This window comes from Penaeus vannamei, chromosome 23 (genome assembly GCF_042767895.1).
Source record: "Penaeus vannamei isolate JL-2024 chromosome 23, ASM4276789v1, whole genome shotgun sequence".
Classification (NCBI taxonomy): domain Eukaryota; kingdom Metazoa; phylum Arthropoda; class Malacostraca; order Decapoda; family Penaeidae; genus Penaeus; species Penaeus vannamei.
The window spans coordinates 9061145-9073644 of record NC_091571.1 but is presented as its reverse complement, the minus strand read 5'-3'; the positions used below and the strand labels follow the sequence as shown (position 1 = coordinate 9073644).

General features: G+C 45.4%; 1 protein-coding gene across 1 annotated transcript in view; it reads right to left on the bottom strand.

Annotated features, from left to right (window-relative positions):
* The window catches only part of LOC113820807 (protein-L-histidine N-pros-methyltransferase), a 46663-nt gene extending 35284 nt beyond the window's left edge, over window positions 1-11379 (bottom strand). The window contains exon 1 of the mRNA XM_027373168.2: window positions 10939-11379. Within this exon, the coding sequence (XP_027228969.2) occupies window positions 10939-11357 (419 nt within the window). The 5' untranslated portion in view covers window positions 11358-11379. The remainder of the gene's footprint in view (window positions 1-10938) is intronic.
* Between the last annotated feature and the right edge of the window lie 1121 nt (window positions 11380-12500).

The window sequence follows — 12500 nt, the reverse complement described above, 5'->3', positions numbered from 1 at the left end:
TCTGCATTTTCCTCTTTTTTCTAATATATATAAAGTTTCTTTATATTTTCAAAATCGTCTCCTATTTTTTCTTTTTTCTTTTTGGTGTCTGTGTAATGGTCTTTTTTTATTCAATATTTTCAATCCTCATTCTTCTAAGTTATCTCGTTCTCCTTATTTTTTTTCTATTTCTTCTCATTCCTTATCTTTTGTTATCATCCAATTTTTTAAACCTGTTACATCCTGATTCTTATAACTCCTTGATATATCTCGTCTCAGCTTATCAATTCACAAAATTTCCTTTATAAGCTTAATCACATGACAAGGATTTAATAAACAACAACAACAAATAAATAGCAGTTTTTGTTGTCTTTGCTTGTGATTTTGTTTCCCTGACTATTAACATTTTCCTGTCCTCGTGTATTCTCTTGTTCTTCTCTTTCTCCTATTCCTCCTTCACTCCCTTGCATGTGTCACCCCTTTTCATTTATCCTGTTTATCTTCTTTCTCTTTCTCCTTTCCTTCCTTTATATCTCACCTTCTTCCACTCCCTCCCAAGCTCTCCCTTTCTCCTGTCTATCTTCCTCCTTCTCCCTGCTACTTGTTCTTTCTTCTATTTCTTTCTCCTAGTTTCTTTTTCTCTCCTCTTCTCCCACTTTAGTCTCATTTTTTCCCAACTTTTCTCTGTCTTCCACCTTCTTCATCTCTTTACTTTCTCTCTCCTCTCTTTCTTTTCATCTACTCTCTCTCCTTTTTCTTCTCTTTCTTTACTTCCCTCTCTCTCTCCATTTTTATATTCCCTGCCTCTCTCCCTATATTTTTCTTCCTACCTTTCTATCCTCTCTTTCCTATTTCTCATGCTCTTTATCTCTCTCCTTCTTTTCTATTTTCTCTCCTAGTTCTCATATTTTCTTTCTTAATTCTCTTCATCGTCTTTTCTCTCCTTTTCTATCTTTTTCTTCCCTATATCTTCTTCTCTCCCTTGCTTCTCCCTCTTCCCCGCTATCTTCTCTTTCTCCCTCCCTCTCCTGTTTTCTCTTTCCTCCCTTCACCTTCCTTTCTCCTCCTTATCTCTCTCTCTGTTCTCCTCCCTGTCTCTCCCTTTCCTCCTTCCTCCTGTCTCTCTTGCTCTCCTCCTTTCTTCTCTCTATTTCTTCCTCTCCTCCTTCCTTCAACCTATCTCTCTTCCTCTCCTCCTTCTATCACCCTATCTCTCTTCCTCTCTTCTTTCCTTCAGCCTATCTCTCTTCCTCTCTTCCCTTTCTCCTTCTCTTCTCTTCTCTCCTCCCAATCTCCTTCTTTCACTTCCTCTCTTCCCTTTCACCCTATCTCTCTTCCTCTTCTCCTTCCCTCACCCTATCTCTCTTCCTCTCCTCCCTCCTTCCCCTTAGCTCTCTTCCTTCCCGCTATATCTCTTTCCTTTCTCCTTCTCTCCATCCTCTCCTCCCTATCTCCCTTTCTCCTTCTCTCCTCCCAATCTCCTTTCCCTTCCTCTTCCTCCCTTTCACCATATCTCTCTTCCTCTCCTCCCTTTCTCCTTCTCTCCCTTCTTCCTCGGCGGGTGGAGCTCCGGCAGGCGATTATGAGTTGAGTGTTTTGGCTCTCTTCGTCTCTTCCTTCCTTCGCCCTATCTTCCTCCTCTCCTCCCTCCTTCCATCCCCCTATCACTCTCCCTTCTCCTCCTTCTCTCCCTTCTTCCTCGGCGGGTGGAGCTCCGGCAGGCGATTATGAGTTGAGTGTTTTGGCTCTCTTCGTCTCTTCCTTCCTTCGCCCTATCTCTCTTCCCCTCCCAATCTCCTTTCCCTTCCTCTCTTCCCTTTCACCCTGTCTCCCTTCCCATCTCTCTTCCTCTCCTCCCTTTCTCCTTCTCTCCCTTCTTCCCCGGCGGGTGGAGCTCCGGCAGGCGATTATGAGTTGAGTGTTTTGGCTCTCTTCGTCTCTTCCTTCCTTCGCCCTATCTCTCTTCCTCTCCTCCCTCCTTCCATCCCCCTATCACTCTCCCTTCTCCTCCTTCTCTCCCTTCTTCTCCTTCTCTCCCTCCTTCCTCGGCGGGTGGAGCTCCGGCAGGCGATTATGAGTTGAGTGTTTTGGCTCTCTTCGTCTCTTCCTTCCTTCGCCCTATCTCTCTTCCTCTCCTCCCTCCTTCCATCCCCCTATCACTCTCCCTTCCTCCCCTCCCTTCTCCTCCTTCTCTCCCTTCTCCCTTCTCTCCCTCCTTCCTCGGCGGGTGGAGCTCCGGCAGGCGATTATGAGTTGAGTGTTTTGGCTCTCTTCGTCTCTTCCTTCCTTCGCCCTATCTCTCTTCCCCTCCCTATCTCCTTTCCCTTCCTCTCTTCCCTTTCACCCTGTCTCCCTTCCCATCTCTCTTCCTCTCCTCCCTTTCTCCTTCTCTCCCTTCTTCCCCGGCGGGTGGAGCTCCGGCAGGCGATTATGAGTTGAGTGTTTTGGCTCTCTTCGTCTCTTCCTTCCTTCGCCCTATCTCTCTTCCTCTCCTCCCTCCTTCCATCACCCTATCACTCTCCCTTCTCCTCCTTCTCTCCCTCCTTCCCCGGCGGGTGGAGCTCCGGCAGGCGATTATGAGTTGAGTGTTTTGGCTCTCTTCGTCTCTTCCTTCCTTCGCCCTATCTCTCTTCCTCTCCTCCCTCCTTCCATCCCCCTATCACTATCCCTTCCTCCCCTCCCTTCTCCTCCTTCTCTCCCTTCTCCTCCTTCTCTCCCTCCTTCCTCGGCGGGTGGAGCTCCGGCAGGCGATTATGAGTTGAGTGTTTTGGCTCTCTTCGTCTCTTCCTTCCTTCGCCCTATCTCTCTTCCTCTCCTCCCTCCTTCCATCACCCTATCACTCTCCCTTCTCCTCCTTCTCTCCCTCCTTCCCCGGCGGGTGGAGCTCCGGCAGGCGATTATGAGTTGAGTGTTTTGGCTCTCTTCGTCTCTTCCTTCCTTCGCCCTATCTCTCTTCCCTTTCTCCTTCTCTCCATCCTCTCCTCCCTATCTCCCTTTCTCCTTCTCTCCTCCCAATCTCCTTTCCCTTGCTCTTCCTCCCTTTCTCCATATCTCTCTTCCTCTCCTCCCTTTCTCCTTCTCTCCCTTCTTCCTCGGCGGGTGGAGCTCCGGCAGGCGATTATGAGTTGAGTGTTTTGGCTCTCTTCGTCTCTTCCTTCCTTCGCCCTATCTCTCTTCCTCTCCTCCCTCCTTCCATCCCCCTATCACTCTCCCTTCTCCTCCTTCTCTCCCTTCTCCTCCTTCTCTCCCTTCTCCTCCTTCTTCCTCGGCGGGTGGAGCTCCGGCAGGCGATTATGAGTTGAGTGTTTTGGCTCTCTTCGTCTCTTCCTTCCTTCACCCTATCTCTCTTCCTCTCCTCCCTCCTTCCATCCCCCTATCACTCTCCCATCCTCCCCTCCCTTCTCCTCCTTCTCTCCCTCCTTCCTCGGCGGGTGGAGCTCCGGCAGGCGATTATGAGTTGAGTGTTTTGGCTCTCTTCGTCTCTTCCTTCCTTCGCCCTATCTCTCTTCCTCTCCTCCCTCCTTCCATCCCCCTATCACTCTCCCTTCTCCTCCTTCTCTCCCTTCTCCTCCTTCTTCCTCGGCGGGTGGAGCTCCGGCAGGCGATTATGAGTTGAGTGTTTTGGCTCTCTTCGTCTCTTCCTTCCTTCACCCTATCTCTCTTCCTCTCCTCCCTCCTTCCATCCCCCTATCACTCTCCCTTCCTCCCCTCCCTTCTCCTCCTTCTCTCCCTTCTCCCTTCTCCTCCTTCTCTCCCTCCTTCCTCGGCGGGTGGAGCTCCGGCAGGCGATTATGAGTTGAGTGTTTTGGCTCTCTTCGTCTCTTCCTTCCTTCGCCTTATCACTCTCCCTTCCTCCCCTCCCTTCTCCTCCTTCTCTCCCTTCCTCTCCTTCTCTCCCTTCTTCCCCGGCGGGTGGAGCTCCGGCAGGCGATTATGAGTTGAGTGTTTTGGCTCTCTTCGTCTCTTCCTTCCTTCGCCCTATCTCTCTTCCTCTCCTCCCTCCTTCCATCACCCTATCACTCTCCCTTCTTCTCCTTCTCTCCCTCCTTCCCCGGCGGGTGGAGCTCCGGCAGGCGATTATGAGTTGAGTGTTTTGGCTATTGATTTCTTGAATCTGAATGGTGGCGGCATCCGATACTGTGGCAGCTTGGATGACACCGGGGGCCCCTGTCTCGCCTTTTCCTCTGACCTCTTTGTCTCTCTCTTTCTCTTTCTCTTGGCCCTTCTTTGCGGTTCTTTTATTCTTGTTTGGGGTGTTTTTTTCTTTCTTTGGTTTGGTTGGTTGGTTTGCTATTTTTTTTTTATAGATTTTTTGATTGGTTTCTTTGCGTTTTTGTTTTGTTTTTCTTCATTTGATTTTGGTTATTGTGTCTCTCTCTTTGGTTTCCCTTTTTTATCCATTTTTATTTCTCTCTGGACTTTGTTTCGTCTCTTATTCTAACCACTATACATCTTTCCTTTAACATAACTCTGTTTTTCTTTTTCTTTTTATTATTCCTGTCCTCTTCTTTATTCCATTTCTCCTTTGATCTCTTTTCTCTTGACCTCTACTTTCCCCCATTTTCTTGTGAGTTCAGTTTCTCTTATCTCCTTTATTCCCCCTCGTACTTGAAATTTCTGTTTCCCTTTTTTCTTATTATCTCTCCTCTTTCACTTGTTGGGTGATTTCTTTGTTCATGTTTTATCGTTTTCACTTGTTTTCTTTTCTTAGTCTCTCCCTTTATTGTAATATGTTACCTTTTCCTCGTTCTCATTTTTCATCTCTTTCAGTTTTCTTCTAATTTACTAATTCCCCTGATTCTCTGTCCTTTCTATTTTATCTGTATTTGTGTTTTCTTCTCTCTGTCTTCTGCGTTTTTTTCCTTACTCTCTGTCTCAACGTTTTTATTCTATTCATTTTTGATAAAATATTTTGACCCCTTTGTGATCTTTCTTCCTGTGGTCTCCAATTCCATATTTTCCTGTATTTTTTCTATTATTCCTTATGTTTCTTTTTCCCATGTCACTTTTTCCTTCCTCGTTTTCTTTTTGCCTCCCTTTCTTGAACGTTTTGTCATTCCCCTTTTCTTAACCGTTGCCATCTCTATCTCCCTTTTCCTCTACGAAAAAAACAACGTATATAACATCTTAATGAGGACATCATCAAGGTTTTACGTAATCAACAGGTTGTTTATCTCGACAACATTAATAACAGGTTGTTTTGTCACTAGGTAATGAGGACACAGCAAGGACAAAATTACGTTCGGGGACCTTATTAACATAATGAGATCATTAGGGGCCCGAGAAATCAGTATTGCGTTGCCTTAACTAATTACAAAGACCTTTTAATAATCCGTTTAACGAAGGAGGTTGCATTTATATGGAGTTAATGATGTTCCTTATTAAGTTCACGAGAAAACAGGATTAATCATAAACAATGGAACGGTGTTTTTGTGTTGGTTGCAGTCCTTAATATTTCTGTTTAATTAATTTTCTTGTTGTAGTAACGATTAATATGATAGCTATGATAAGTAGAATTATTTACTGACATATGCGTAAGTGTGTGTGTGTGTGTGTGTGTGTGTGTGTGTGTGTGTGTGTGTGTGTGTGTGTGTGTGAGCTCGTGAGTGAGTGAGCTCGTGAGTGAGTGAGCTCGTGAGTGAGTGAGCTCGTGAGTGAGTGAGCTCGTGAGTGAGTGAGCTCGTGAGTGAGTGAGCTCGTGAGTGAGTGAGCTCGTGAGTGAGTGAGCTCGTGAGTGAGTGAGCTCGTGAGTGAGTGTGAGTAAACAAGAGAGAGTGAGTGTATGTATGTATGTAAAACAGTAAGCATATGAACGTGTGAATGTGCACATGGATAGACGAAGTACGTACAGCCTTCGTACGCGCGTGCACCCTTACGTATCAGGAGTGCGTGAGTGCGTGAGATCCCTTTCAACTCCGCCGTGTTGAACATTGCCCTCATTTGCCTGTTCTCCCTCCCTGCGTGCCCTGTGCGAGAGCGCGACCGACCCTCCAAGCTTAGGTCATAACTCCTTTGTGTTCGCTCCGTCTCTCTTCCTCCCCATTCTTGCATCATTCCTTCATTCGTTTTTTCCCTTCTCTCTCTCTCCCTCTCCTTGTATCGTAATGACGTCCATTCACCGCGTTATTCCGAAGTGTGGCATCCTGGCAAGGCGTCAGCAGATGAAAATATGACCAATGACAGATGGATCCGCATCGATTTTATGAACTGCCGGAGATAGCGGCAAAACCCTCCTAGCTTTGTATAGCCATCTACGCTCCACGGCCTTATAAATGATAATAATAATAAATATAATATCGGTTTTCCTCCCGCTAAGAAGGAAATGACATATCGGACTTCTCGACTGACCCTCTTTAATAAACGTAATGTGCAGTTGTGTCCGGGAGATGTACAAGGCGGGGAAAACAGCCGGATAAATATTATAGGTAAATAAACCCCGCACTCTAGAGATAAGGGCACTTGAGAAATTTCGCCTCGTTAAAGTTCCAGGCAAAAGTCATTCCCCGGCATCTTCTCGTGTAGCAGATGTGAAGAAGGGACATAATTTACTTTCTTGCGCGAACGCTAGCAATATTGTTCGCTTCCCTCGTCTTTGTCGCCATTGGTCATCGCCGCGGGAATGAGAGTTGCCAGATACCGCTTTCCGCCCGTGCTCTTTCTCTCACACACGAGGAACTGCGGTAAATTTACTGTATCAGGATAATGCCGAGCTTTATTAGGGACGCAGTAACACAAGCGCCTTTCTCTCCCGCCCAGGATTATGCAGCGAGATTGCAACGCGCGGAGAGAGAAAAAAATGGATTATCACGCACCGGCGGCGGGCGGTAGGAAATGCCTTCATTAAGCGTCCAATTAGATTTCCAGGCGTCATATTTCCACTAATGAGCGGGCGAGAGCCAGGCAGGCGCGAGCAAAGGGCGCGTGCGAGTCGCTGATTGGTCAGAGGATCTTGGGTAGGCGCGTCAATATGTGGATAATAATGTATGCTTTCCCTTTTCCTCCTTTTTTACTTTCTTTCTTTTTCTTTCTCGGAAGGGACTTACATGCTCCAGATCTCGGCAAGGAAGGAAAATCTTTATCTTAAGACGGAGTGTGATGCCGTCGAAGTAGGTCGGTCTGTATGCTCCGAGGTGGAAGATTTTACTGTTCTCTGCGTCTGACTTTATGCTTGTTGTCAAACCACAGGGAAGTGATATGCTGTATAGAGAGATGGTGTAAATAATAACCATATAACTGTCAATACTTATCAAACACATGATGCTGGACCCAAAGGCATTTAATTATTATATTCAACTTTTGCTCAATTCATGCAGCCCAACAACTATTCCACAAGGATGAAAATGCAAAGATATATTCATCATACACAGTTCATGTAACCACCAGTGCCTGATGAACCTTCTATACAGCCCTCACAAACAAAACAGATACCATTATTCAAATATTCCCTTATTTTCTCTAAACCTCAAGCAACCCTCACACTGCAAGAGCCTTTCTCAACGTCTGGAGGAGCCGACACTAAGCAACAAGTGCTGGAAAGTCAATGTACACTTGAGACGTACTTAAAGAAAACTTAACTGCGTTGTAACACGTGCGATTTTTTTTTGCTAGCGAAGTCAAGAACGTTGACTCATGTGATTCGCTGTTTTCTCTAAAATATTTATTCTCTTTTGGGGGGTTTTATTGAAAGTCGATATCATAGGACTGATGGTCGTTTTCTGGAATATCTTCGTCAACATACTGAAACGCAACTATGTGCAACTCTGCAACAACGGCGAGAGCAATTCCTGACATCGTGTTGGGCAACGCGGCTTGTGAAACAGCGGAGGAAAGTATTTTTCGTTCCAAAAAGGCGCAAAGTGTGTCGCCCATAGAAATGGTTACGGATATTTCTCACACAAAGAAGTTTCTCACAATCAGGCAAATTTTCATTCACAAGACGTTTGAACACTATCAAGGTCGCCAGAACAGGTCGCAAAGCCCTTTCTAGGTTGCCGGGGGCGTCTATTTCCGGGCAACATTTCCCTGACCTTACTGCGAATTAACCTAAAATGCTGTAGCGAGAATATGCAAATATGTCCTGGCATCGAGACGCCTTCCTCTCTCCTTATTTAATTTACCTTTTTTTCCATTCATAGTTACCTTCACTATAACTTCCAAAAATGATACATATCCGTATCATCAAAAAGAAAAAAAGAAAGAAAAAAAAACACGATACAAATCTCAATTCACAAAAAAAAACATAAAACGAAAAGAAAAATAAACAAATAATAATCATAACCATCTCAAAAAAAAAGTCCACAATAAAAGTATAAAACAAAAACAAACAAATAAACAAACAAATAAAAAAACAAATAAAAACCAAACAGAGAAAACATACAAGAGACGCATCAACGCTCTGTTTACTTTTCATATTGTGGTTCTTGAAGGTAAATGGATCACGTGTACTGCTCCTGAGTGCATGCAACATTTATGCAACTTGAGGGCAGTAGAGCTGGAAAGACCAAGTACGTGTTGTTTGAGCGCAATGCTGATCTTCAGGGTTCGCTTAAGTAATGGTGTGTTTTATTCATTTTGCAGAAATATTTGGTCTGGATATTAAACGAAATAAAATGCTCGAAATATTCGTCATTAAAGATCTGAAAAGGGATTATTTAAAATGCTTGATATATTCATTATTTAAAATCTGACAAGGGATTATTTTTTCATTGATTTGCAATTTTATATTCAATGAAAATCGAATACATTTAAGATGCATTCGCGGTTAGACGAATCAATACAACTGGATATGTCGAGACACACAAAACAACAAAAAAGAACAACAACAACAACAAACACACACAGGTAAACGAAAAAGAGAAAAACGAAAACGGAAAAGAAAAGAAAGAGAGAGAGAGAGAAGAAAAAAAATGTGAAGCGCGATGAAACAATTTATTTGAAAGAGATAAATATCGACGGAATTTCAATACCATCACATCAGTATTTACCAGCATCTCTCAGATCTTCGTCATACAAGAAGCACACCTGGGTCTTCTGCCCTCAGTCTTCCCCTGGCCGTACCTCCTCCTCCTCCTCCCCACCCCTCCCTCCCCCTCTTCCTCCCCTCCTCCTGCCCTCCCCTCCCTCCCCCTCCCCCACCTCCCCTCCCTCCCCTCCTCCTTCTGTTTCTCCCTCTCTCCCTTTTTCTTATTCTTTCTTGCGTCGTGTTGTTGGGGTTTTATTTCTGTTTCTGCTTCTTCTACTTTTGTTTATCTCTCCTCTCCTTTGTCACTATTTCCTTTTTCTTTCTTAGTTTCTCTTTATCTCTCTCTCTTTCTCTAGCACGCCCCTTCTCCAGTCTTCCCCCCCCCCTCTCTCTCTCTGTCTCTCTCTCTCTCTCTCTCTGTCTCTCTCTGGATCCCCTCCTCCCACCAGTTTTCCTCCCCCCGCTCTCTCTCTTTCCCATTCTCCCTCTCCTATTTTCCTTCCCTCCCTCCCTATACCACATCTTCTCTCCCTCTCTCTGGCCACTCCCTCCTTCCCTCCCCAATAAGACCCCCCTCCCCCCTCCCCACCCCCCTCTCTCAACTCATTTCCTCATAAAGACCTCAATGATTAGAGTCTTCACCCCATTCTCCTTTGGCCAAACCCTCTTGGCTCTATTTTCTGCAACAATCTTCTTTTTCCTTCGTTTTCCTCCTTTTTTCGACGATTTTTGTTTTGTTTTGTTGTTTCATCGCTTCGGTACGCTGTTTTTTTTGCTTATTTATTTTTTTATAATTTTTTTGTATTTAGTCCAAAGAAGTCTTAATTACCTTATATCAAATAACTATTCTATCATCAATAATGTCTTTTTAATAATTATTACTAGTGTCTTCATTAATATTATCGTTATAATCATTATCATCATTATCTTGCTATCGCTACTATTGTTACTTTTATTATCGTCAGCATTACCATTTTCATTATTATCATCAATATTACTACTATTGTTATCATCATCATAATAATCATTATATCTATCATTTCTTTATCTTTATTCTTATTTTCACTTTTAATTTTATTACCATCATCATTATGACTATTATGATGGTTATCATTATCATTATCTTTATTACCATTATTATCATCATCATCATCATTATAATCATTACTTCAATCATAAATTCTGTTGTTCCCGCTATTGTTACTGTTCTTAGTACCATTGCCATTACAGATATCATTATAATATTTATTAGTGACACCATTATCCTTATTTTCAACAAAGATGAAGACTACTTTCTTTCATTCTTTTATTTCTCCTTTTTATCAATAGACAATTATCCTACTTATTCCTGTTTTCCTGTTTTTGCGTTTCTCTTATTACCGGTCACATATGTACCCTCAATTAAGATCATTATAATACAATACAATACAGTGCATTGCAGAGAATACAATACTTCGCAGATCTACAGCATGTCAGTAGATATTATCCCCTGGTCTCGTATTAAACCAATTTCTTTGATTATTAAAGCAGAAACAAAGAAAGAAAAAACAAAAAAACAAGGATTACAAAAACAACAACAAAAGGTTACCTACCTGAAATACTGATCTCGGTTGATTATTATAAACAGAAATATATAATAAAGAATGTGAAAGACAGGACTTATAAGGATGGCGTGTGTGTGTGTGTGTGTGTGTGTGTGTGTGTGTGTGTGTGTGTGTGTGTGTGTGTGTGTGTGTGTGTGTGTGTGTGTGTGTGCGTGTGCGTGTGCGTGTGCGTGTGCGTGTGCGTGTGTGTGTGTGTGTGTGTGTGTGTGTGTGTGTGTGTGTGTGTGTGTGTGTGTGCGTGTGTGTGTGTGTGTGTGTGTTTACGTACAGTATTCACATACATGTACGTATATTACCGTATGTTCATGTGCAGTACTTACATATATGCATGTGTGTGTAAGTGTACGTGCTTGCGTGTGCGTGTGTACGTGAGGGCGTGGCGTGGAGACGTACCTGTAGCCCTTGTCCCGCAGCCTCTTCCTCATGACGGGCGATGCTTCTGTCACATCGACCTGTACGGAGCCCGCTGCCAGGACCTGTGTCACGTGACCATCCCCAGCTCCGAGATCCAGCAGGCGCTCACCCACCCACATCTCCTCCTTCTCCTCCTCCTCCTCCTTCTCCTCCTCCTCGTCCACTCCTTCCTCCTTCAGCGCCGTGTCTCCCACGCGGCGCTCTGCTTCCCCGCATCCTCTCTCCAGGTCGCCAGGCAGCGCTGGCCTCCTTGCTGCCGTCTTCCTCCTGCTGACTCCTTGTCCTCCTTGTCCTCCTTCCAGCGGCTGCCCTTCCTGCTCCTCCTCCTCCTCCTCCTTGAACAGCTTCCCGGGCCCTACGAGGAGCTTCTTGGCCTGCGCCGTCGACCACACGAACATCCGGCCGCGATCCAGCAACCTGGCGGAGGGAGAAGGGAGAGAGGGTGAGTCCTTCGAGGGGTGAGAAGGGTGGAGGGGCTGAGAGAGGGGAGAAGGGAGGGAAGGCAGAGCGAAGGGGAAGAAGGGAAGGAAGGAGGGAGGGCGAAGGGGTGAGGGAGGGAAGAAGGGCGAGGGGGTGAGGTAGGGAAAGGAAGGGGGGGTGGAGGTGGATTGAGGAGGGAAAAAGGGTGGAGGGTGAGGGGGGAGGGGAGAGAGGGAGGAGTGGAGGAGTGAGGGAGGAAAAGGAGGGAGAGGGCGAAGAAAGGTGAGGAGGGGTAAAGAAGTGGAAGGAGAGAAAGGTGGAGCCGAGGGGGTGACAGGAGGAAAGAAGGAAGAGGCGAAGGTGGCAGGAGTCAGGGAAGGGGGAGAAGGGTGGAGGGGTGAGGGAGGGGAGAATGGTGAAGAAGTGAGGAGAGGGAAGGGTGGAGTGAATGAATGGGAAAGGAGGAAGGAGGGAGGGCAAAGGGTGAGGGAGGGAAGAGGGAGGGAAGGGTGGAAGGGGTGAAGGAGAGAGAGACAGGTGGAAAGAGACGGAAGCGGAGAAGGGTGGAGGGAAAAGAAGTGGAGGAGAAGGGTGGAGGGTGATGAGGAGAAGGGAGGCAAGGAGGAAGCAAAGGGGAAGAAGGAGCGAGAGGAGGAAGAGGGAAGGGGAGAAGGGAGAGGAAGGAAGGGAGAAGGGAAGAGAGGACAAGTAGAAGGAAAGAGATAAGGGAGGAATGGAGGGAAAAGGAAGAGAGGGAAATGCGAATGAATGATAGAGGGAGGGAGGGTGAGAGGGCAAATGAGGGAGGAAGAGCAAGAAGGAAGTTCAGTGAATGAGAATAAATGGAGAGAAGGCAAGGGAGTGCGAAGGAGGGACAAGGGTGGCAAAGAAGAGGGAGAGAGAGAGTGAGGAGGTGAGAGGCTGAGGAAGGGAGGAGGGAGGTTAAGTGAATGAGAAATAATGAGGAAAAAGAGGTAGGGAGGGAAGGAAATGAAGATGGGAATATAAGGGATGGAAGGAGGGAGGGAAGAAGAAATAGGTAAATGGTTAAATAAAAGAGGAGATAAAGATAGATAGATAGATAGGAGTAGATAGATAGATGAGATAGAGAGAGAGAGAGA